We start from the raw sequence: 26460 nt of genomic DNA on the forward strand, positions 1-26460 counted from the left end.
TAAGAGGCTCAGAGGAGGAATTCTATTGCATGTCTAGAAGTGCTGGCTACAGCTGCAGTTTTGAAGGAGCGCTGTCAAATCGAAAATTGCATTTTCTCTGAGATGTCGCACCCCGACTGCTGTCACAACAACACCTGAAATCACCATAAGTGAAAGAGATTAGGTGAAAATTAAAACTTCTCTCCCACCATTTTGCTTATTTTTGTGTGTTTGACAGCTCCTCCGGGGAGCTGGATAGTGGCTCGGCGAGGTACAGGAGCGGGCAGGGACTCAGCCAAGCTGTTTTCCTGGGAATGTTTCGCACCTGGGAATTTTTCGCTGTTTGCCCAGCTCACCCCGGGCACCTGTCCGGCTTCGCCCAGACTTTTTCCCGGTGGATGCGGAGCTCGGCTCCGTGCCCTGCAGAGCCGGGAGGAGCTGGCTGAGGGAACGGGTGCCCTGGGGCAAGGAGCGCACCTGCGCCGCCCTAAGACTGTTGGTGCCTAATTTTTATTATCATTTTTATTTTTAAAAATCATTTTTAGATCTTCGAACGGAAGCCGGGTCCTCGGTCCGAGCCTTTATTTGATCTCCCGCGTAAGCGGCCCCTCAGGGCGGCCCTGACAGCGCCCCCTAGAGGCGCGCGCCGCCGCTCGCTCCGCTCGCCTCAACTTGCCTTTGGCGCCCAATCCGCCCCTCAGCGGGAGAAACCACTTCTCCTAACTCCCTGGGGGGATCCCGGCGCCCGGGAGACAGAGTGACCTGCCTTCCCCGCTACGCAGCGCCCTCCAAAACACCGCCGAGGCACTTTAGAAGATCAGGAAAAGGAAATTCCCGCTGCTCCACGTGGTGTCGCTTTTTCGGCGGTACAGGAGCGCGTTCTCTGCTCCGCAGTTCTCCCTCCAAGTGGCGCTGAATGGTTCGCGCCAGGACGGGACGGGGAGGGTCCGCCGCCATTTTGTTTGCGTGAGGGGTGAGCGGGCCCTGTGCGGGAAGCGGGGGGCGGCTGAGGGGGCGGGAAGCGGCGGCGGAGACCCGCGGTCAAGCCGAGCGCTCGGACCGGAAAGAGACGGCGAGGGCGGGCTGAACGACAGCCTGGCGGGCCTACCCCATCCTCGGCAAACATGTACATCAAGCAGGTGAGCCGGCGGGATTCGCGCCGCCCGCAGTGTGCGGTGCGGCCTGTGCCCGGCCTAGGGGGTTGGCCCAGTCCGCTCCGCCCCGGGGCTGGGGGCTCTGCACTTTCACATCTGCCCGGCCCGCAGCAGGGGACCCGCGGGCATGCGGCGGGCTCGGAGGCCTTTGCTTCGATCTTTTCGGTCCCGGGGGGCGGATCGAGGTCCAGGCTGAGGGAGGTGCCCCCGGCCCGGTCACGGGTCAGGTCCTACCGCCGGCTGGGCTGGCGGCGCTTTCTCTCCTTCTCTGCTCCCCTTTCATTCATTGCAGGTGTGAAGTGCCGCTGGGGTCTCTTTCATGGACCCGAGACTTGTTCGCGGGGCCGCTTTGTACGCCAGCCCTGGTGTCCCGGCCGTGGAAGGCTCGTACCCAAACAAAGGGTTCTGCTCCGCTGTCAGAAGCATCTTTCAGCTGTTCAGATTGTGGGGTCTCTGCCTTGGGGTGCTCTCTCAGGCCTCCGGGCATGAATCATTTCACCTGATATGCTTCGCCCTTGCCAAACGATCTGTGGCTGGTGCTCAGTTTAAAAGATCCTGGTGCGCACCTTTTTCAAAGCGTTTTTGAGGCCATCGTTATATTACTTCTGCAGTTTCCCTGCAGCTGCTTTAGCAGCAGATTTTTATTACTGCTTTCGTGTTGCTGGATATTTGTATTAATTCAAAGCCTACCAGGATTCTCATTTCCTGGTGGACTCAAAATTGACCTGTTTCTCACACCCTGCGGGTTTTTTTCTTAAGAAGAATACTTTGTTAGCGTTGAAAGTGCGTGTTCTACATAGATACCAGGTTTTCATCTACTGTTTGACTGACTGGGCGGTGTTTCAAACGCCTTTTGATTGTACTTTGTAAATCACTCTTGATTAATCATCATAGATGGGCACATTGCTTTAAAGACTTTGAATAAGAGTTTTTGTTCTCCAGATTTGAATTACTTGAAAGCAGGCAGTAGTGGAGATCTATAGAGTAAGTCCAAATTATCTCAGAACAAGGGGAAACGTTTCATTTTGGGGAAAACAAAAGGAAAGGAATTTGGGTGGCCAATAACCAATGCTGTTATAGGAGCTATAGAAGAATGTGTAACAGTGTGTGGATGTGAGAATAAAAAGGATGAGAATTCATTTGATTCCATCAGTATCCCCTATTTTGTTGCTTTACAGAAGTTGTTCCTGGAGTTTGAACATTAAAAATGTTTTAAGTCTTAATCAGAGTCGATACAGGGCAATGAAGAAGTCAGGAGGTTTCAGAATATGCAGGATGGATGAAGTGAGAACCCATCTAGGGAAAAGCTCTGGGGAGAAGATGATGGTGTTCAGAGTCTGCCTGTATCCCACTCCCATGGTGCCCAAGTGTGTGGGTGGTAAAAGTTTGTGCTTCTGTAGCAATAGTCAAGAAATAATAATTGGTTGGGTTTATAATTTTGTAGAGGTTTTCAGGTTCTTATGAGAATGAAGTAAATTAATTATTCCAATTCAGATGGTCTTTATATATTATGTGGAAAAATGAAAAGTAGTAGAGACCAACTTTTTTGCCCATTTTTTAATTTCTCCCCTTCCCCTTGAAATCTAGTGAGTTTGGAAGCAGCACTGTGTCGAAATGTTTGGGTTTTTTAAAATACTTTCTTGTTAAATATGTTAAATGAAAATGAATGAACACAGTTGCTGTGGGCTAGGGTCAGTGGCCAGACCTGATTAAGATATTCTGTTCCTGCTTTTCCTTTGAAAGCTGCTGGCACTGAGCTTGCTGCAAAAGCCTGCATGTGGCAGATGAGGGAGGCTGGTTTTTTAGGGGAGGTCGGGTGTTCGTGTTCCCAGCCACAGGTGGTGTTCAGTCCCTACACTGTCTTAAACTTGCTTTCTGTAGCTTGGTCCATTCAGTTCTGGAATCCTTGACTGCTTCCAATGCCAAAAGGGATCCGAATACACTGCAGGTGGTTAAAGCAAACTCTGTCTGGCCTAAGGAGAGGGAGCACAGATAATTGCAGTTTAGAAGAGATTTAGGTAGGCAGAGTATTGAAGGAAGCTGTATTGGAATGTCTTTTCCAAAATAGCTTCTGCTTTCACTGATGTTTGATGGTCGAGGATTAGTAATTTGCTGCCTACCTGTGTTCTTAGCTTCAGATTCCAGAAATGAAATAATTTTGCAAAGAGAATTTGACAGAAAGCCATAGTGCCTGGGAAGAGAAGGGCTCTTGAGTTCTGACTAAAAGTTAATTAATGCCTAAAGTTTTATTTCATTTTGATTGTTATAAATTCCATTGTTTGATTTGCTGTCTGACATGGCATTTTCATTCAATATTAGTGAGATGGGTTTAATCCATTAATACCAACAGGTGATAAGAGGAGTTTTCCACAACAATACTTAGAGTGGCCTGTCACATAATAGGAGAAAAACAAAGATCAAACTTGACATGAATAAATATGGGCATTTTCTTCTGCCAGTCTTTTGTACAGTACTTTTTGTGGGCAGGATTTTTTCCCCCACTGTTTAATGCTACCAGAATATGACAGAATATGGATGCAGTTCTGAAGGTAGATGTTTCATGAGGTGCTGGGATGTATACTTAATAGAGGCCTTTGTAGTAGTGAGGAAAGGCTAGCTTGAATGTTTGCAGTACTACTTCTAGGCTTTTTGCTGAAGTTTTGTATGTGCTTCTTGAATAAAAAGTATTATGCTCATTTTCTGGAATATGGGCTCCTTTAATACTTGAAGGTGTGAGAGAAGGAACACATGTTCAGACAAATAGAAAATAGTGATTGCACCCTAAACCTTACAAACAAAAAATTGAAGTCATTTCATATCTTAATCTTCAGCACTAATAACATTGAGAAGTATAGTGCAAGCTGGTTTTGTGTCTTCTTAAGAAGTAATTTTTAGTGTATTGTAGCTGTCCTAGTGAAACACTGTCACTGCTTTAACTGTATCCTGCTTCTGTTGGGGAAGAGCTGGGCAAAGAACACAGTTATTAAATGGGAACTGTAGTCTTGTTTCAAGTGTTCTTGCTGGAAGATCTGCAGATGTCAAACCTTCAAGTGCCTGCTGCCTTTCTGTCATACTGAGCAGAGCAAAGCTGCTGTGCTTTCAGCACAGCTTTGATGTGTGGAACAGGTTGCTTGGTGCTGGAAGGTGGATTCGTTTTGTTGCTATGCAGAGCTGAAGTTTTAGGATATTGTAACTCTGTACCTGGTGTATTGCTAGGCCTGGCAAACCTCGAAATACTGCTGAAGTTAGAAGAGTTGAAGTTCGATGTGCTGCTTTCAGATGACTGTTTGCTACATAGCTCTTGAAGTTGTGTACGTTTTTGTCTCTTTAGGCTGTGAATTGGAGCCAAGACAAGCTTGCTTTTTTCTGTTTCCCTTTAGATTGCATAGTAAAATGGGACTATTGCATGTGAAATAGGCAGTTTAGTACAGTTTTTGCAGCCTGCAATGGCACTGCTTGGAGAATTCGCCAATAAAATTCTCATGCTCTAAGTAGATTGCATTATAAAAATTAATTAATAATTAATAGCTTGTTATACTCAGTTTCTTTCCTGTATATGATACTTTAAGCAAATACTTTTTTTTCCAAAAAACCTCTTGGAACTCCCTTGCTTGCCGTGCTTTGGCCTGCGCAAATACCAGCATCTTTTGCTAGGGGAGAAATCTGTCCCTAAATCGATGCTTGGGGGGGCAAGTTTGATGTAAGTTTCTGATCTTGAGCTGGAAGTTGAGTGTGTGCAGGAAGGATAGGCATGTCATAAGTTATATAAATATTCTGCCAAACCTTATAGTAGAAAAACTGTTCAAAAACAGAGAGAACTTTGTTAAAATAACTCCTTCTTCTCACCAGGTAATCATTCAGGGCTTTCGAAGCTACAGGGACCAAACCATTGTGGACCCATTCAGCTCCAAACACAATGTCATTGGTAAGTAATGATAACTGTCTTTTTCACTAGTTAAAATTGCACTTTTGTTTCAGATGATATTCATGTTAGTCTCCTTTATAGTTTTTAATATTCTGGTTCCATTTGATGATTATATTTTCTGGTTTGGGAACTTCTGTACAGCTGTCTGTAATGTTCCACAGTGTGTGTTCCACTTACAGCAAACAACTATTAACGTTCAATTTTGCTGGGACAAAGCTGAACCTCCAGAAACTGAGTGAGGTTCATAAACTCCTTCTTGGTGCACATCTCTGTATCAGCCAGACCTCCTTTAAAGGTTGTCCTTGCAGGAACAGCAACAGAGAATTTGTACAGGATTCTTATTTTTTTTGGTCTGTGCAAGTGTCATCATTTCTAAGCACACCAGCAATTATAAACTCTTGCAGAGAAAGAAGATCATCTTTCTTCCAGTTTTAAAGGATGAATTTCTGGACTGTAGACTGTCAAAAAGTACAAGTTTTGAAGTGCAGGTTCTTGAGTAATTCCTATTTTAATAGCATGTTTTTTCCCACCATTCTCACACCTCTTCTATTTCTGCCTTTTTTGTTTGCATTGATTTTAGTGATTGTGCAGCAACTTTTGAGAATGCTGACCCAACCGCAAGCAGTCAATTTTGGATGTAAAATCTTAGTAGCCAGGATTTAACTCTGCCACTAGGAAATAAAACCCATGCATATGACATGAATAGATGTCTTGTTTAATAATATTATTTCTACAGGAGCTAAAATTTATCCAGGTATTTATGTTTTTAAAATACACTAAAAAAATCTCTTTCCACTGAGAGTTTTTAGCTTCTTTTTAAAGACTTCATAACAGTTTTTGGAATGAGGTTTGTCTGGATGCTGTGTAGGCAGGCAGAGGTGAAAAGCCTGGGACGTTCATTGCTGCTGGAAGACAAGTGGATTTGAAACTGATGCAGCAGGTGCTGATCTTAAAGAGAAGGCCCTGGGCCTTGCTGAAACACTGCAGTATAAACATTGAGATTATATTGGTGTAGTGCTGTGTTCTTACACCTTTAATTTTCTATGTAGTAGTCCTTATTCCAGTATTTTATGATTAACAAGTGGAGTATTAAGAAGTTAATGTGCTACATGAAGTTCATACAGTCAACCTGAATGTATAGGCAAGTGGTTTCCTCTGGATAAATGTTCTGGAGCCAGGAGAATTTGACTTAGGTTTACTGATCTTATCCATCAGATTGTCAGTATAAGAACCAAAAAGATGGCAGTAAATAGGATTGGTTTAGCTATTATTGTCATTGTGGAGTGGTTCTGGAGTTTGTAAGTCCAGGTAATATGTTTGAGTGGGCAAAGGGCTAATGTCTTGTACTCAAGTGGTCCATCTACCAAGTTCATCTCATTCCCTGGAGATTTCATTTGGCTGTGTTATATTTGGGTTCTGCTCTTGAATATTTTCGTGTCACGTATAAAGTACATTGCAGTGTTAACCTATGTCAGCTTAACTTATGTCATACTTTGTGTTTTAATTTTCAGTGGGAAGAAATGGATCTGGGAAAAGCAACTTTTTTTATGGTAAGCATGGATTTCTTGTTAGCCAAGGGATGCTGAAGATACCAGGTTTCTTTGCTTGTTTTTGCTAGAACTTGGTTTAACAGATGATCTTCCTCAATAAGGAGTGGCAGAATGGAGATTACTTGACAGTGATGAAAGGCAGATCTCAATGCACTTTTAATGTTTAATACTTAGTCCAGGTTTTTCCCTAGAATTCAGCTTCTCTTTTTAAGGGCCTTCTAAGACTTTCAGCTGGCAAATGTATTTACAGGAGGAAATGGATTCTAAAAGTTGCCCTCCATGAAAGATGATTATGATATTTGCAGTTGTTTTAGACATCCTTAGTGGCTAAATTCTACTCAATAGCAGTTTGGCACAGCTTAGACATTCTTTTAGTATAAGGTTATGAGGGGGATTTTTTGAGGTGGGAGCATTAATGGAGGAGCAAAGATGCTAATTAAAGGTGTTAGTACGCTTTGTGATGGTTGTGTTTATAAATTGTCTAATGCTAAGTATTTTAGCAATATTTTTAGCCTAGCCTGTGTGCTGTGTATATGTAGAAGGATGCTCATGAATCCCTAATTGTTCAGCATTGTTAATGTTTATGCAGTGAACCAGTACTGTAGCAACAATGACCTCTTCAGATAAATCCTGCTGTACAGCAGGTTGAGTGATAAAGATCCAGCAGATTAAGGTTTTTAATGAAGAAATATTGTAAGATTTTGGCAACAGCTTGATTGTATTATACAACAGTAAACCAGTGTGTTTTGAGTTAATGAAACTGTTGCGTGTCTCCCTGAAGGAAAGAATAAATTTTCTGTTTGTTTCCTATTTTATTACAGCAATTCAGTTTGTCCTCAGTGATGAGTTTAGTCATCTTCGCCCAGAGCAGAGACTGGCTTTGTTGCATGTAAGTGAATGTGTATAGCAGCAAAACTAAAGAATAAGCTAATGCATTTGAATGGGACAACAAAAATGTAAATTGCTGGGCTGTGGATATTTCAAGGCAATTATTTTAAAAGTAATTTTCTTTGTTTCAGTTGGCAAAAGGGAATTTATTACACAGTACTACATTGTGTTGATAATGCAGACCAGTGAATGTGTAGCCAAGATTATCGGAAATAAAAATGTGTGCTGGAAATTTTGTAGATGTTCTTGCATCTCAAGTCCTTGAAAGGAAAGGGGAAGTGGGGTTGTCAAGGAAAAGAGGAGAAGAAAGAGTTCAAAATCTGGCAACTGTCTAACCAGAACATCTCTTCTCTTAGGAAGGTACAGGTCCTCGAGTTATTTCGGCATTTGTGGAGATTATATTTGACAATTCCGACAACAGGTTACCGGTAAGTTCAGAGACCTGCTTTGGACATAGATTATCATTGCAGATTCAAGTGATCTCAGCCTTATGGAAGGCTTCAGCACAGTACCTGCTTTTGGGTCATTTCTGCTAAAAGGTGTCATAAACATTCTGGTGTTAGTTACAGCTGCTTGCAGTAGGTATGTGTATTTACTGGGTTTTGTTTTCTTAAGATTGATAAAGAGGAAGTCTCACTTCGCAGAGTCATTGGAGCCAAGAAGGACCAATATTTCTTAGACAAGAAAATGGTGACGTAGGTACTTCTTTTCCTTATCTGAATGAGAGCAGTAGTATTTCTGTAAAATTCTATAGGCAAACCCAACACTTGCATCCCTAGCATGAAATAATTTATTTCTGTTGTGTAATACTGAGTGCCAGTAGTTTGATAGCTGGAATATCAGCCCTTGTGCAATAGACAGCACACTTTGAATTGGCAGTTTAATCCATCCATTGTTGTGGTGTTTAACTGCTTGTATAGTATTTCTTTCAGGGTTTCTTTGAAATAGAAGAGTTGCCACACTCTCAGTGGTTTTATATCCTTCCTTGTGATATGTTTGCCTGTATTTCCCTCCTCTGTGCTTCGAGTGCTTATTTCTTAATCTTTTTCCAATTCTATAGTATTTTAGATATTTATCATTTTTATTCTCTCATTTCATTTTAGAATTAGCCATTTTCAAATAAAGAAGGTTGTTCAAACAGAGCATGCATTGCACACGGTGATATTATGTGATGTATAGTTGTGATAATTTACTGCATTTTATAGCTCTCACTTTTACTGTAAGTTTTTAATTGATTCATATTAACATTTCAGGAAAAATGATGTCATGAATCTTCTTGAAAGTGCTGGATTTTCTCGCAGTAATCCCTACTATATTGTCAAACAAGGAAAGGTAAGATTCTTTTTCACAAATTAGAAGAATCACTGTCAAGGGTATCATGTTTCCTGGATGCCAAACTTAGTTCAGTTATTTCAGAAGTAAACCAAAACCTAAATCTACCTCAGCTTGAAATAGTTCTTGTATGTCAATGCTTCTTTGGCAGATATTATTGTTTTAGTAGTTTATGTTGATTAGAAAAAGAAATCATGTCTGTAAATGTTGATATTTAGCAGAGGGTGTTTTATCATGGTGATCTTTACAATCAGGATTTTTTTCTGTATACTTAAATACAAAGCAAACTCGATTCCTGTGAAATAGTTCAGTATAAATTCAAAGATTTCTGGGCCTATATATGAGGCAGCAAAGTAATGGTAGAGAATTTTAAGAGGTTGAAAATAGCAGCTTTCTAGAACTTTCAAAGGACAGCCACATCTGGAGACAAAGCACAGACTACCTGTAATGGCTCACAGGGTGGATCATCAAGGAGACTGGGAACTGTCACCTCCAGAAGTTCCTGGAAGGCATACTTGGAGAGGAATGCAAGAGGAGAAGACTTGAGGAGTGCTTGATGTCAGGAATGCTAACCCATAGTACAGTCTGACAGATGTTTACCAGGATAAATTTTCCTATACAGTTGAATGTGTGCATTTGAAAGAAACTGCTTGAGCTGGAAAGTCAGTGGTAGTGGGGATTGGTGCACAGTAATTAACAGCCAAAATACACAAACTGGTTTTAATATAAGACAAATTGGAAACAGTTACCTTCTTAGAAAAGCATGCAGCCACTGAAATTCTATTGAAAGGAAGTGAGTTTTATGTTGAGTGTAATTGTATGACTGATTTGATGTCATATTAATGAGTGTTTCATGATGTGAATTATTCTAAGATTTATAACCCCTGCATTTTATTGTGGTTTCATGGAGGCATTTAAACTATTTGATTTAGCACCAGGACTTAAAAGCACAAGCTTGAGTTTCTCTAAATATAATTTTGAGTGGTTTATGATTTTTTCAGTGTGGATAGTACTTGTATCCTGAGTTTTAGCAACAAATGGAAACATTTGAAAGCAACAAATTTCATTACAAGCAGAGTACTTGCGGTCCTGAAGTAATTGTCTCGAAAGCAGTGTGGTGTATGCTATGTATCTGAATCTTCTTACCAAAACCTCAGGCAAGCAGGCAGAGCAAAAGAGTGCAATCTTTGCTGTGTTGTGGTTAGCCATACATTCAGAGCAGGTTATTGAAATCATAGATCTTGAATTTTCAGATCAACCAGATGGCCACAGCTCCTGACTCTCAAAGATTGAAGTTGCTAAGAGAAGTAGCTGGTACCAGAGTGTACGATGAACGTAAGGAGGAGAGTATTTCACTAATGAAAGAAACAGGTAAAACTTCAAGAAATTACTGCTTTATGCTATAGTAATTAATTTAATTCTAAAACTTCAGGCTTTTTCAGTAAAGCTAGATAGATGTTATTTGTGGTATGTTAAACAATGCAGAGCTTGTCATATTTCTTCCTTGAATTTCCAATATCTCAAAAGGTTTAATAAGTTACTTTCTGTGTGCTTTTAGTAATAAAACCTTTTAGCTAAGCTAATACAGATAAATTTACTGTTCAAAACATATGAGTGATGTCAGCTGGCAGTGATCCAGAAATCAGGATATACTGCTGTGCAAACACTAAAGTTCATGTTGTGCAGTCTTCATTAAGTGTGTGAGCCGAGAGAGTACATGCTTGTGTTGTCTTACATAACAAGTATCAACAGTTCTGCTGTTGGGATGGTTTTGTGGAGAACTTTAGGACATGGGGTGTTTGTACATTTCATGTATGTTGATAAATTGGGAATCACTGGAGTAGATTCAGTGGCTGTAAAGATGGGGGATTGTATTACAGTGTTTAACTGAATTTCTGTCTTGTCATGTTTTCTAAAGAGGGCAAGCGAGAGAAAATCAATGAGTTGTTGAAATACATTGAGGAGCGACTGCATACTCTAGAAGAGGAGAAAGAGGAGCTGGCACAGTACCAGAAATGGGATAAAATGAGGAGAGCATTGGAATACACCATTTATAATCAGGAACTTAATGAAACTCGAGCTAAGCTTGATGAGGTAAAATATCTTGGCTAGTACAAAATGTAATGAGCTGTTGGTTTGTTTTTGCTACCATCTCCTTGTGATCCTTGATAGAATCCTGGCAGTGTTAAGGAACCTTTCCTGTGCAGCCATCCAGGAGCCACTCTGGCAGTCAGAACTGCACCACCTGAGCTAGGACTGAAACTCCTTCCCAGTGCAGGTGCCTCACTTGACTCCCTTCACCACACTCACAGTCAGACCAGGCTTCCCACAGCAGAGTCTCAGATGTCTTGATCCTTAAAGTAGTTTAATCTTGGTGCAATATCTAAATAACAAAGGAAGGTGGGACCCCAGCAGAGGAAACTGGGTTTTTATCCCATCACAGTGGAAGTGTGGGGCTTCTGTTGCTGCTGTCTCTGAGTGCCACAGGTTCCTGTGCCCTTTGTTTTGCAAAGGGACATTAGTTCTCTTGCCTGTGGCTTCCACCACCCAGAATTTAATCTGCAGCATTCTGCAGCTGCACACTGAACTACCTGCACTGTATGTACTTGTCAGCATCACTGTTCTTCACTAAATAAATTATTTTCATTCTGAAATCACTACTGAAGCAGAATCTGGCTTAAGCTATTGGTGATATTTCCATACAGCTTTCTGCTAAACGAGAGACAAGTGGAGAAAAATCGAGGCAACTGAGAGATGCACAGCAAGATGCTAGAGATAAAATGGAGGTAAAAATGCTTTTAAAAGGGCTCTCCAGAGGTTTGTTTTGCTTTGTGGTTTTGGGGATTTTTTGGAGGAGGTGGGGAGGGAGAGGATGAGGGCTGGTGGCATCTGTATTAAATTCAGTTACATGCTTTCATGCTATTTGGAAACTTGGAGGTTTTCACACATTTATTGTATTGTGATCTACAGAATAACGATCTTGTGAGTTTTGATAAATAGCGAAATGTTCATTCAGTGTTTAAGATACTTTATACTTAAATTTGCATAGGAAATAGAACGGCAAGTTCGAGAACTGAAGACAAAGATTTCTGCAATGAAAGAAGAGAAGGAGCAACTTAGTGCAGAAAGACAGGAGCAGATTAAACAGAGGACTAAATTAGAGTTGAAGGCAAAAGATCTACAGGATGAATTAGCTGGCAACAGTGAGCAAAGGGTACGTAACACCAGTGAAGTCTTAAAATGTCAATGGCACAAGGAAGTGTTCATGTATGCTGAAGTTTTGGTTTTAGACTGAAGCCTGTCACTATTTTGTAAGGTTTGTTAAATGCTAACTTTAAATACTGCTTTGTTTGACTTTCAGAAAAGACTGCTAAAAGAGAGGCAAAAACTTCTTGAGAAAATCGAGGAGAAGCAGAAAGAATTGGCAGAAACAGAGCCAAAATTTAACAGCGTAAAAGAAAAAGAAGAGAGGGGAATTGCTAGGTGTGTGGCATTCTATGTAAATTTTAACAATGCTATCCATCTTCAGTTAACAAAAATTTGTACTTGTTGCTTGACAGCAGGGTAGCTACATTCACTTGGAGATGGTCTGCAAAAAGCCTGCTTTATTGTTGGGGTAGGAACAGTATTTGGCAAAATGATTTTCTAAGCTTAACCACTTCTTGTGGATGATTTAGTTGTTTATACATGATCCTTTTCTTTTTGTTACTGATTTGGTGCTCGAATTTGAGGGCCTGGTATGACATTTGAAAATTCCAATAGTGATTTTTAATGCTTGCTCTTAATAAATTCAAGATTTCTTTATAATACAGCATGTCTCTCCCTTCTCAAAACAGACTTGCACAGGCTACACAAGAAAGAACAGATCTCTATGCAAAGCAAGGTCGAGGGAGCCAGTTTACTTCCAAAGAGGAAAGGGATAAGTGGATAAAGAAAGAACTGAAGTCCTTAGATCAAGCCATCAATGACAAGAAGCGGCAGATTGCAGCTATACACAAGGACTTAGAGGATACAGAGGCAAACAAGGAGAAAAACTTGGAGCAGTACAGTGTAAGTTTGCAGCTTATTCTCAGTCCTTTTTAGAGAAAGGTTAAATACTCAGTCTTGGATAGTCAGACTTCAATGCCTATATATAAGGAAGATGTGACTTTCTGGTTGAGTGTTGGCTTTGAAAAATGCTTATTGAAAACATCTACAGATAAACTTTCAACTCCTTTAGCATTGCACTGTCTTCGCTCTTTATGTTGGCTTTGTCTTCTCATACTTTCCCCAATGTGTTTGGCCTGACTTATCAGGAATAGGCTTCTATCTGCCTTGCTCTTGTCTATGTTGAACATAGCCATTTAATAGAAAACAATTTGTTACATTCTTATGGAAATCTGTGTTGGTTGTTTTCACTTCTCTCATTTTCCCAACAGGGAAAGCAACAGGGTCTTTTTGACTTTGAAGCAGGCACTGCACCCTTGTACCATGGTTGCAGCTGGTTAGAAGTTACATCCCTAGGCGTATTAGAAGATTAATCTGTTACCTGCATAACTTAGATTTTAATTTCCATTCAGAAATGGCATTTACAGTGCAAGTATAGCAAAATAATCCAAAGGTAGCATTCTTGCTAGGAGCTCTAGCTGTGAAAACCCTGCTTTTATATTGAGAGAACATATGGTGCCAATGCTGATGGTCTTGGTCTTTGTGTAATATACCTACTGAAATTGAGGGTCAGTCTGACACTGTGCAGGAGTGTAGTTGTACAAAGATGATGGTGTTCTGCTAAAATACTGCTTGATTTGGATCCACTTTAGCAAAGTTGTGATTGTCTGAGTTGGTGAATGAAGAAAATGGCATTTACCACTGGCTGATTGCAATTGTACTATACTGCTCAATGGTAATTCTGTAGAATTGAAGGGGTTAAATTTGTTGTGGATTTTGATTCCTTTCTATAAACATGTCTTGGTTTCCTTTTCCTCCTCAAGGAAGGTTGATTTATGCTTAGGTGGAAAGTTGTATAGCTTTTTGTTGTTCAAAGAGAAGGCATCTTGGGTGAATGTGATTGAGAGCGTGCAAGGTTAGTTTAGAACGAGCTGGCTGTGTTTTTACAACACAGTTAGTCTTCCTTGTACACATATAAATATGTAAACACTATCGAGTGCTAGCCCTGAACTGCTCTGAAAATGGCAGGTGTTAAGTGAGCAAAGGGGGGATGTCTGTGCATTGGCTTAAACAGCACACTGTTGACAGCAGCTGTCTTGGAAGTCTAGTACTGCTGGAGAGCAGGCTAAGGCTTTTGACTAATAGCAGATTGACATGGTAGACAAGATTAGTTGTACTTATCACAAATGTCATTTCAGAGCATGAGAAGTTATATGTATGTTAGTTACTGTTTTGATTCCTGTTCTTGCTGTGACTTACAGGGATCCATTTCACTTTAATGCCCAGAGGCACAGTTGAACTCAGTGCCTGCCTTGCCATCTGTGTGGCACCTACACCTTGGTACTGCTTCTTTACAAAGCTGTCTTTATTCTTACTGCTTTTGCAGTTTGTTGTAAGCTGGTTAAAATGTTTGTAGCAATTTTTTGAATTTTTAGTAGTTGAGTATTGAATAAAACAGATTTATTTTTTTTTAATATAGAGAGCTGTAGTTTCATACTGTTCTTTTCTTTGTATTAGAAACTGGACCAGGATCTTAATGAAGTGAAGGCTCGTGTTGAAGAATTGGACAGAAAATACTATGAAGTGAAAAATAAAAAGGATGAACTACAGAGTGAAAGAAAGTTAGTAATTAATTGAAATATGTCTCAATCTCACTTAATGTGATGGACCCCAACTGTGTAGTTGTTAACATGGCATGTAGGTATGTTTTTTAAATATGGCCATGTATGAACTTCTGCACTTTTCCTTCCCATTAGATTAGGTGTCTTTAAGAAAATAATAATAAAACATTCAGATTACATTCACACTTAAAAATTTTTATTGGTTTTGTTCTGTAGTTACCTATGGAGAGAAGAGAATGCAGAACAACAAGCTCTTGCTGCAAAAAGGGAGGATCTAGAAAAGAAACAGCAGCTTCTCAGAGCAGCAACAGGAAAGGTAAGATAACCTCACTCTTGATAATTCCTTGTTAGAATATCATTCTTGACAAGTCAGTTTTATCTAAAAGATATGATAGTTACTTTTATAATTATGGTCTTTCTGTCACAATTAAAAAGGACAAATTGTATTCTGGGCTGAAGTTTTCAAATATTCATAGCTCTAGCACTACTTGAAAATGAGTTTTGTGGGGTCAAGGTAGTTGATATGAGGAGACTAGGCAGAAATGGAATATTTTAAAAATTTCCTCTGATATCTTTTTGATTAAAAAAACCCCAAACAAAACTGAAAAATGGTGGTCTCTTATTTAGGTATCTTCTGTTAGAGCTGTAGGTTAGTTAACAGGAATTTGGCATAAAGGAGATTACACCTGTCACAAAGTTAAAGCTAGAATGAATATTATGCCCATGCATTTCAACTGCAATACAGTAATTAGCTGTATTTTAACAGGCCATTTTGAATGGTATAGACAGCATAAACAAAGTTTTGGAGCACTTCCGTCGGAAAGGCATAAACCAGCACGTTCTGAATGGCTATCATGGAATTGTGATGAATAACTTTGAATGTGAGCCAGCATTCTACACCTGTGTTGAAGTCACTGCAGGGAACCGGTAATTAATTATGTGCTATTTAGTGCAGTGTCACAATTTAGTTGTTGTTGCAAGCTTCTACTGAAATTTTATTCTTTTGAACTTGATGTCTTGCATTTTTTTGTCAAAGTGCTTTCTATATGTCGTGATCAAACTGCTGTTTCTTTGTGAAGGAACTAAGAAGAATTCTGACTATTTAAATGATAATTCTAGCTGCTCCTGACTTTGTCTAAAAAAACCTTAAACAAAACCAGAGAGAAAAAAAGGAAAAAAAAAACCAAAAAAGGTCCCAGACCCACACTCCTGACACTTGCCAGGGTCATTGGTGGTGATACTGAATTGTATTGAATTAAATGGACTGCATCTTCCAGTGTGGAGAATTCTACAGTCAGCAAGGCTGATATTTCAGTAAATAGTAAGAATTATTTCACTTGTACTAGAAAATCTCATGGTTGAGAATGGTCTCTAAACTGTCAAAAACTGCTGTCTAAAAGTTATCAGAAAAGACGCTGAGTGTTAATGAATCTGTGTAAAATGTTTTCCAGAAGTAAATGTCTGTTGGGTGATCCACCACTTGCTGCAACATCTAACACTTCAAGTTAATTAAGATCGTCTTTTTGTGTGATCGGTCCCTGTTCCAACTTAGGAGTAGTCATGAAACTCTTGTTCTAATGAAGTGTAGCTAATGGCATAAGAGCAGGAAAGAGGGCAGAGGTGACATGATCTTGCAATGTGTCACATTGAAATGTTGATGCTGCTGGGAATGGAAATGCAGTCTCTTCTGAAACTTGTATCAGTGTGAACAAGGGTGTCTCTTCCAAGCACTTCACAGTTCTCTCTGAATCCTGTGCCCCATAGTTTGGAAAATGTAACAAGCAGCTGTAGTTCAACTTGCAAAGGAAAAATCACTTATTTCAGTCCCTTATAGTGCACAGGGAGATGGGGTCGCTGTGTGTGGTGTATGGAGGCAGCAGAGGCAAACTTTGGAGATCCATGCAGAGAGGGGGGGCTGAATGTTGTGTGATGGAAATGCAGGACAGAGGTGTGGACACAGTGGCACTGTACACATACTGAGCTGCTCCTGGCCGGACAGTGGAATGTAAAGCTGTTGGCTAATCCTGTTTTAACTGAAGTGAAAAGAGTACCCACTGGCTTTTTCTAAGGCATGGAGTTGGAAATGCAATGCAACTTTATAGTGATGTGGTATGTAATGGAATCTGCAAGAATACTGTCTGTATACAAATACATTTGTCCTTTTAGCATTGTGAAGTTTTGCCTACTTGTTTGGCTTGTTAAACAGGTTGTTTTATCACATTGTGGATTCTGATGAGGTCAGTACAAAGATCCTAATGGAATTTAACAAAATGAACCTTCCTGGAGAAGTTACTTTCCTCCCTCTGAACAAGCTGGATGTTAGAGATACTGCTTATCCTGAGACTAATGTGAGTTAGAATTACTTTTGAACCTATCTTTGCTTCATAACCACAAAGCCTCATGCTTTGAACTATGTACATTGCTTATTGCCCACCACTTGCTTTTCTGTTTGTCTGCAGTTAAATACTACTTCAAATGTATACTTCTGAACATAAACTATGTTATAGAAAAACATTTTTCTACAAGGTATCTGCTCTTTATTAACTGCACTTTACAAGTGAAAAAGCAATACTTATAAGTGGAGTTTTATTGTAACCTGATACTCAAGAATTACTTTAATTGCTGAATTGTAATTCTCTCACTTTAGGATGCTATTCCTATGATCAGTAAACTGAGATACAATCCAAGATTTGATAAAGCTTTCAAACATGTTTTTGGGAAGACTTTAATTTGTCGTAGCATGGAAGTGTCTACTCAGCTGGCCAGAGCTTTCACAATGGATTGTATTACTCTGGAAGGTAAATACTGCAATTTTTTATAGGTTATTTATTGCAAAAATAGGATTCCTGGGAACGTGGGGCTCATTAAACATAGTCTGTTCAGTGCTGTTGAAATAAGATTTATTAAAAATAATAGTATACTTGGCTGAGATCTATGTACAAGGTTGCACTTGGTTAAGTACAGTGCTTAAAAATACAGGATTTCTTGACAAGGTATGGAATTTTCTTATGTTCTAAATTTTAGTAACAATGTGTCTCCATCCTGAGAATTACAAAGCAGATTAGGTTTGCATTCATCCAGGTTTTTTAAATCCAATTTAACAGGCATTTGTTTTCCTGGGGTGTTTATGGTGTTTTCCCCAAGCTCAGACCAGTGTTTAGGGTGTGAATGAAGGGCCTTAATTCCTTAAGGCCATTCCTTAATTCCTTATAAAGGCAATGTGAATTCTTCTGTGCAACAGATATATTTACGTCTTATGTTCTCTGAAATAATCTATAATTTTTTTAATTGCCTGTATTAAAGAGGGCAGATTCCTTGCAGGCTTATTGTTGTCTCTTTGTGTCTTAAAGTCAATCTGAAAAAATTCCTAAGGGTGTCTGAGGAAGAAGTTACTAATTTTTCAGTATCAGCATACTCTATAAGCCACAGATGCTGCTAATTACTTCATTACTTCATCTCTTTATTTCCTCATAGAAGACTTGAGATTTTTTTTCAAACTGGTAGTGCTAGGCATTTGCATTTTTCCCTTAATATAAGTATTTATCTTCTTTCAAGCTACATGGTTTCAGAAGCTAATTAAAATTAAAAAAAAAAGCCAATGCTTAAAGGAGATCCTAGCAGTCTGTGAAGATCTTGAGAAAGGAAATAGCACTTAAATTGAATAGAGAAATAAACATTTCCCTATTTACTGTAAACATACATGATTGCTGAAACATTCGGTGCTTTTGTAGCTTAGTTTAAATGTTCTGGTTAACCTGCTAAGTTGTGCTGTGGAAACTGTGCTGGACTTTATGGCAAGTGTGTAGTGTGCATTTTACATCTCATTCTGTTCTGCTCTTAGGTGATCAGGTCAGCCATCGAGGTGCTTTGACTGGAGGTTATTATGACACCAGGAAGTCTCGGCTTGAATTGCAGAAAGATGTTAGAAAAGCAGAAGAGGAACTTAGTGAACTCGAAGCAAAGCTCAATGAAAACTTACGTAGAAACATTGAAAATATCCTTTTGTTGTTAATGGGGAAGGTTGTGTGACAACAAAGCTTTTCTTTTGTGGTTACAGTAATAGATGGAAAATAGGAGACTGACTTGTTACATCTTATCTGTGGCATTTGTTTTGGCTATTTTGTGTGCAGCCTGGTTCTCTGTGTTACTGTATTTGATATTGATCTTTAAAGCTTAGAGGTGAGGTTAAACCCTAGATTATGAGGCTTTCTATTCCTTTTAGAGTCTGTTGTAGTAACTGCCATAACCAGATATTCTTGTTATCTGTGTTAATCTTCACTGCTTCTTCTGACTCAGGCTATATTTTTAGTACTTGTGTCCTGAATTGATGTGTTACACAGTCCACTTCTGCTGTGGAGGGGAGGTGGGAGAGCATTGTGCTGTAGTAAGCTCTGAGTTGCTTGACAGTTTGATCTTTCCAGTCTCTTTGGACTGTGTCCTTTTGAGATGGAATATCTAGAATTCAGGGGTAAGGGAGGTTTATACATTTTTCTTATACATCACTCAGGTCATTCTGTCCTTCAAACTGAACTCCTTTGTTTTTTGACTTGCATCAGTGCATTAGAGACATCTGTTTTGTATTTTATAAGACCTGAGCTTTCCTTGCATGTTCAAATGTATCCCTGTGTTCTTCCAAATGTTGTGTAATAAAATAAGCAAGGAAATCTTCATTTAGCTTAGTTCCTGGTGTTGATAAGTTACTTGATAAGTTGATAAGCTGCTTAAGTTATTTTTGTTGATGATTCTTGATTTTTCCTCTACAAGTGATCATTATGGTTTGGTGGAGTTTTGATTTGTTTGCTATTTTGATGAAAGATGAATATATCAGATAGAAAAAAATTGAAGGTACTAGTAGGAATAAAATTATTTTTAAAACAAGGACAGAATTTTCCTTAGCCCACAGTATGGATTAATAATGAGATTGACCAGCTAATGAACCAAATGCAGCAAATTGAAACACAGCAGAGAAAATTCAAAGCCTCTCGAGACAGTATTTTGTCAGAGATGAAAATGCTGAAGGAGAAAAGGCAGCAGTCTGAAAAGACATTTATGCCTAAGGTTGGTATGGGGATATTGAAAACTGTTGCTTGGTTTAATTGTTTCATTAATGTTACTGATAAACATGCATTCCCTTCTGGTTAACATCATAATATGAAATATGAAGAGATAATTAGAGATATGTCACTAGATAACTAGAGATAACTAGAGATATGTTAATATGAACAGGTGAAATTCATCTCAATCTAGAGATTGTTTTGAGGAGTGATTCTGTCTATCTGTCCCACAGCAACGTAGCCTGCAGAGCCTGGAGGCAAGTTTACATGCCATGGAGTCAACTAGAGAATCATTAAAAGCAGAACTGGGGACGGATTTGTTGTCTCAGCTCAGTCTTGAAGATCAGAAACGAGTGGATGCTCTTAATGATGAAATTCGACAGTTACAGCAAGTAAGGAAATGAAAATATCTTGCTATTAAATGTGTTACCTTTCTTAGCAATAAACTTTTGTCCTTTTGTATGAAAAGTCACTTATGAATACAGTGTCAGTAAATTAGTGCTTCATCAGTAGTAGGTAGGTACGTGTGTTTAAAGTTCTGTCATTTGCAAAGGGTATTTGCAAGTTTTTCTCACACACTAGGTGAAATTTGCCAGTTGATTGTGTGAGAATTAAGGCTATTTGTATTGAAATCATCACAATTTTCTTGCTTTTACTATTGATTTTCCAACAATAAATACAAATAGATATCACGTGAAGGGAGGATGCACAGTATGAGAAAGGAAAATTTCTATATGTGAGTGGTAGGTGAGACAAAACTAAGCTTTTGATTGATACATATGTTGCTGGAAAAATACTGCTTCTTAATATACTCTCTAAAGCATTTCTGGGTTTAAGAATTGAATTCAGATACAAAGAAAGATTAATAAACTCACTGATCTGTACAGTTGACTTTTACACTAGACACCTTTGAATTTTTTTTTTTCTGTCAGTTAAAATTAGAGGAACAGTCCAGAGAACTGTGAGATTTTAATACACAGAATTGTGTGAAGAGGGTTTTTTGTTGTTGTTGTATTAATTTTTTTTCTATAACAAGGTAAAAAAAGTCCTAGAAAGGTAAGGCAACTAATATACTTCTCTATTTTCTTCAGGAAAACAGACAGCTTTTGAATGAGAGGATTAAATTAGAAGGCATTATCACAAGAGTTGAAACATACCTCAATGAGAATCTGAGAAAACGCTTGGACCAAGTGGAGCAAGTAAGGGTTTTCTTTTAAATGTGCCTGTGCAGTCTGGGTTTGGTTTATTTCTGGGCCTAACACAAGTAAATCATAAATACTTATTTGTATCTGTGGTGGGGTTTGCTCCCCTATGTATAAACTGACTTAAGTATTGATTTGAATTTCAGCAAATTTTTGACAAAAACTACTGTGAATACATGGCCTGTATATTAATAGGACTATCATAATGCCAGATTTGTTTGAAAATCTAAATTATTAGACCTTAGAACATCATGAAAATATTGAGTAGTATATGTTCCCATTCATGCTGAAGCCTGGTGGCATTTATTTATCCCATAGGAACTGAATGAGCTTCGAGAGACAGAAGGTGGCACAGTTCTTACTGCCACAACATCAGAACTCGAGGCTATCAACAAACGAGTGAAGGATACACTGGCACGGTCAGATGGTTGGTAACATCATGTTTTGGAAAGAAAACTCTCCAGGGTTTTGAAAGTTCACACATACCATATTTGATTCAGAAATAGATCCCAATGTAATTAACTTGTGTTGGGCTTCCAACTTGAGGGTGTGGTAGTTGAAAGGCAACTGTCCTACAAGCAAGATCTTGTATAATTGTTCCTGAATTTTGTCTAACCCATTTAAAACTCAGCTGCTTGAGTTTGGCTTGAAACTTCCTTTGCTTCCCTTTCTAGACTTGAACAATATGACTCTAGTACATTTCTTTGGGTTTTTTTTAAGCCATATACTCATGGGGAAGAAAAGAGGGATTTTCAGCTTTCTGCCTGAACTTTAACCCTCTGTTTCTTAATAGATCTTCTTTAGTCTATCTATCTTTTTGTTTCATAAATACTTTATTGGATAATTATTGATCTTATAGAGGTGTGTAAAACTTAAAGCTTTGGGTTTTGTATTCTTACTCAATATTGCAGATCTGGATAACTCTATTGACAAAACAGAAGCAGGGATTAAAGAACTTCAGAAGAGCATGGAACGCTGGAAGAACATGGAAAAGGAGCATATGGATGCTATTAACCATGATACAAAAGAACTTGAAAAAATGACAAACAGGCAAGGCATGCTTCTCAAGAAGAAAGAGGAATGCATGAAGAAAATACGAGAGTTGGGTTCACTTCCACAGGAGGCTTTTGAAAAGTATCAGACTTTAAGTTTAAAGCAGGTAAATAGTGTGCTTGGTTTCATGTTTTATGACCTGAAACATTGGTGTCACCTGCATCTTGAGTGTCAAGTGTGGCTAGAATTGCAAGTCACTTTGATGTGTTCATGCTTTCTGTTTACAGTTATTCCGCAAGCTGGAGCAGTGCAATACTGAACTGAAGAAATACAGTCATGTTAATAAAAAAGCTTTAGATCAGTTTGTGAATTTCTCAGAGCAGAAGGAAAAATTGATAAAAAGACAAGAGGAACTGGACAGGGGCTACAAATCGATCATGGAGCTGATGAATGTCCTTGAACTCAGGAAATATGAGGCTATTCAGCTGACTTTCAAACAGGTAACAAAATGGGAACAATTATAAAGACACTGGTGCTGAAATCAATCAAGTTGTCCCATGGTGTAGCAGCAATATGAGAAGAAGAGGATACTAAATAAATCTGTACTAAGAGAAGGCTGTGTCATGTAACTTGAGGCTTGTGGGTTTTTTAAATACTGAAAAGTAAATAAGGCTACCATTTTCAGTAAGTGCCCATCTCCAATACAACTCTAGCTTTGCTTTAAACTTCTTAAATATTTCCTCTCAAGTGAGTTCCTATATACTTACGTACAAACCTTTCTGGGAACTGTGGCAAAAAACTGCACCAAATCTCTTCTCCAGATTTAGTGAAAGGAATTCTAATGTTAACAAAGAATCTTAACTACAAAATGTGTGAATTGTTCTCTTTAAAGGTTTTTTACTTAACTGAAGGTTACTAAGAAAATCTTATTTTTGCTACAGGTCTATGTTTTAATTGGACCATTTTATTAAAAAAATTTTTGAAAATTCTCATACTACAAAAACAGTTGTTTTGACTCTTGTTTTAAGCCAAGCTTTGTACAGCATACATTTCTCACTTCTGCTTAGGAACATGAATCTCTTCTTTAAAGCTGATACTTTTTGTGTTCATTCAAAAGCACTTGTCTGCATTTGATTTCACTCTGTAAAAATGAGTAGGTTTTGATGAGAAGGTTTCACTTTATAAAAATGAGTAGGTAAAAATGACTATTTCTTTTTCAGGTGTCAAAAAATTTCAGTGAAGTATTCCAAAAGTTAGTACCTGGTGGCAAGGCCACATTGGTGATGAAGAAAGGAGATGTGGAAGGCAGTCAGTCCCAGGATGAAGGTGAAGGCAGTACTGAGAGCGAAAGGGGATCTGGATCTCAGAGCAGTGTTCCATCTGTAGATCAGTTCACTGGAGTTGGCATAAGGGTAAGGAAAATATTTGGTTTTTAGTTCCTTGAATGTTCGTTTGGGTTGTCTTTTAACTGTATTTTTAAAAGGCAGCATTTAGTTGATCCTGTTTGTTTAATAGCAAGTGATGCTGTGGTTTAATGTTTTGAAATCATCTTGCTGTTGCATTGTTTTCTTAGGTATCGTTCACAGGAAAGCAGGGTGAAATGAGAGAAATGCAGCAACTTTCAGGTGGACAGAAATCTTTAGTGGCCCTGGCCCTAATATTTGCCATCCAGAAATGCGATCCAGCTCCATTTTACTTGTTTGATGAAATCGACCAAGCCTTGGATGCCCAGCACAGAAAAGCTGTGTCAGGTACTTGTCTGCCTTTTATAATCTTCATTGTGGTTGAAGGTAATAGTTTGTTTTCTCATCCCTGATGTTTAAGAATAAAGCTTTTGATCATAAAAACACATTTTTGAGAAGCCCAGTGTGTGTATGGAGAAGTTTTCATGAACTTGGTTTTATGTAGAAGCTCTGTTCTGTTACTGTATCTGAAGGGTCTCCTTACTGCACTTCAGTGTGTTGAAAAACAGTCCTGTTTGGAAGTCTGTTTTGATTTTAAAAATGAATAGAAAAGTGCATTCGTTGTTTTTCATCATAGAAGTTTAATATCATATTAGGTTTGCTGAGTGGCTGGACTTGTCAGAGTTCATACTGGAATTAAATGAGAGTACTTGTATGTATTATCTGGGAAATAAAACTGGTATGGATACTTTCTTGATTTATGGGGTTTTTGCTTCATTAACCAAAACCTCATTTTGAATAAGGCAAAGAGTTTGCTATTTTTGTCTGTCTCACTTTATTGAAAATGCTACATTAATAAAGAATTTTTGTGTTCTTTTTTAGATATGATTATGGAACTAGCTGAACATGCTCAGTTTATTACAACAACTTTTAGGCCAGAACTGCTTGAGTCAGCTGACAAGTTCTATGGTGTAAAATTCAGAAATAAGGTAAGTAGTATGATAGGCTTCTCAGTAAACACCCATAATTAAAAAAAGTTGTGCATTTGAGACTTAGCAAGAATTCAGAGTGAATCAGACTTACTTCAGCTGATACATTTCTGTTTATGACACAGTCTTCTACAAAGAGTTCTCTTGTTCTTAAAAGAGAATTTAAATGCCTGCAAATGTCCAGTGTCACATTCTTTAAAGGGATTATAAATCAATCATAGACCTGTTGCTGAGTCCTGGAGCCTTCAGAAATGTCTGTCTTATTCTGCAGGAGGTACTGTAATAACTGAATGAATGATTCTTTGTTCCACCAGGTCAGTCATATTGATGTGATCACAGCAGAAATGGCCAAAGACTTTGTAGAAGATGACACCACGCATGGATAAAGGAACTTACTACTGCTTATTTGGAAGATGTGTATAGTGCTATGTTTATGCCAGGGACCTGTACATTTAAAAGATGAAGTATTTAGTCCTTGTTTAAAATAGTTTTTGAACACACATTTTAACCAAGACCCCAGAAGGCTTAGTTTCAAATGAGCTTGAGTATCCATTTTGTCTCTGTTGCTGTATTTTATAAGATAATTGTTAATGTTACCTTTATACAATACCTGTAGTTTGGAAATTTTATTCTCTTCCTTCAAATCTTTTGTAAAGTGTTTGTTGCTGTTTTAAAGCTTTTCAGAAAGTGCTAGCTATTTCTTCTTAAGTATAGTTTTATCATTTATATTGCCTCACACTTTTTTTTTAATGGCTTCAATTAAAATGGTTGGTTTTATGGCTGTAACTTGTATATATAAAGTTTTTGGGTTATATTGTCTTTCTGAAGAGGAATCCACTGAGATGGAGCAAACACTTCAGTCATATTGAAGTGGCATATTTCAGAATATGAGACAAAGCAATTCTCCCAAGCCACTCTTTTCCCCTCTTCTGCACATTGCCAGTGCCAGAAGAAAACTGCCCCGAATCTATGCTTGTCCAAATCCATCGTGTTCTGGTTATTGAACTGAAAAAAGGTAAGTATCAGAGAATCCTGAAAAGACCCTAGAACTGTGTCAAAACAAATCACAGCCCCTTTTCCTGCACATTGTCCTGTGTAACAACCGCTCCATTACATCCCATTACAAGACCAGCATAACTTGAGCCAAGTGACAGTCCCCAGTCAAAAAGTTAAATCTTTTCCTGCTGTCTACAGTTTTGGCAAAGGGATGTTGAATAGCTTGATGCGTTTTCCTGAAACACTTAAGGATTTACCACAAACCATGAATTTTGTAGGTAGCAAAGCAGCTGTAAAAAGAGAATCTATTGATGTTAAAATACTACATTTATAAAAACATAATAACCTTAAAGAATAGCTTATGTAACTTTCAGTAGTACAGTGAGAAACAGTGACTTTGTATGTTGCATTTATTCTGTGTAGGGCACGTTCAACAAAGCAGAAGAATAAAGCTCTCTGATAGGTTTTGATCTGCACACACTGACGACTTCAGGAAGTGCAGGAAAGGAGAGCATGAACTGATGGCTGGGCTCAGGAGTGCTTATCCTTGCATCACAGGCTAGGGTGAGTGAAGAGTACTGAAGCTGATATGGAGCAACTTCCCCAGGTAGTGATAGACATGTGGGAAATTACTATCTGCAGTAAGTCTTAAGCCTAGAAGAAGAGGATGTTGTGACATAAAGTTTTCTATAGTTCCAGGGACTCAGTAGCTGCAGAGAAGACTCCTCTAAGAGAAGAGAGAAGTAAAAAATGTGAAACAAAGTGTCCCAAATGCATAGAAAGAGACTCTATTTGAGAACCCTGAAGAATCTGAAATTTGTCCTCTTCATACAGAGCTCTCAATGTGCACATTAGGGTGGCTGCTGCCGACCAGAATGTTCCTGAATTACTCACAGGTGAAGCCAATTCAGAGTTCAGAGAAGGACCCAAAGAATGTGGCCACAGGTTGACACCTCAGGTTACTGATTTGGTGCTGTTTGGTCCAGTGTTTGTAAGGACACACTTGAGGTGTCTAATCCATGACCACCAGATACATAACTTGCTGTAGTAGTAGCATGCTCTGCTCTCAGCTGATTAGGCTTGCTACTGCTAGGATATCAGCACAACAGTTTGAATTTTTGGAAGAGAGTAGTAGTTCACATGCCATTAAGCTAATTACTGTGTTTATTAAAAGTGTCATACTAAATCCATCTAAGACTGATCATGAATTTTATCACATAATCTCAT

At 38.7% G+C, this 26460-nt stretch overlaps 1 protein-coding gene across 1 annotated transcript; it reads left to right on the forward strand.

Annotated features, from left to right (window-relative positions):
• Positions 1–988: 988 nt before the first annotated feature.
• Positions 989–25023, forward strand: SMC3 (structural maintenance of chromosomes 3). Its single transcript, XM_066554680.1, has 29 exons — positions 989–1118; positions 4983–5058; positions 6570–6608; positions 7430–7497; positions 7853–7924; positions 8112–8191; positions 8750–8828; positions 10082–10199; positions 10747–10922; positions 11534–11614; positions 11878–12042; positions 12190–12311; positions 12665–12878; positions 14493–14596; positions 14813–14912; positions 15363–15523; positions 16803–16944; positions 17244–17394; positions 18438–18590; positions 19503–19654; positions 19884–20042; positions 20742–20849; positions 21171–21279; positions 21764–22011; positions 22133–22345; positions 23066–23257; positions 23419–23596; positions 24131–24237; positions 24552–25023. The coding sequence occupies exons 1-29, from the start codon at positions 1104–1106 to the stop codon at positions 24621–24623; spliced, it is 3654 nt and encodes a 1217-aa protein (XP_066410777.1). The 5' UTR covers positions 989–1103; the 3' UTR covers positions 24624–25023.
• Positions 25024–26460: the final 1437 nt, after the last annotated feature.

Source organism: Molothrus aeneus, chromosome 8, assembly GCF_037042795.1.
Source record: "Molothrus aeneus isolate 106 chromosome 8, BPBGC_Maene_1.0, whole genome shotgun sequence".
Taxonomy (NCBI): Eukaryota; Metazoa; Chordata; class Aves; order Passeriformes; family Icteridae; genus Molothrus; species Molothrus aeneus.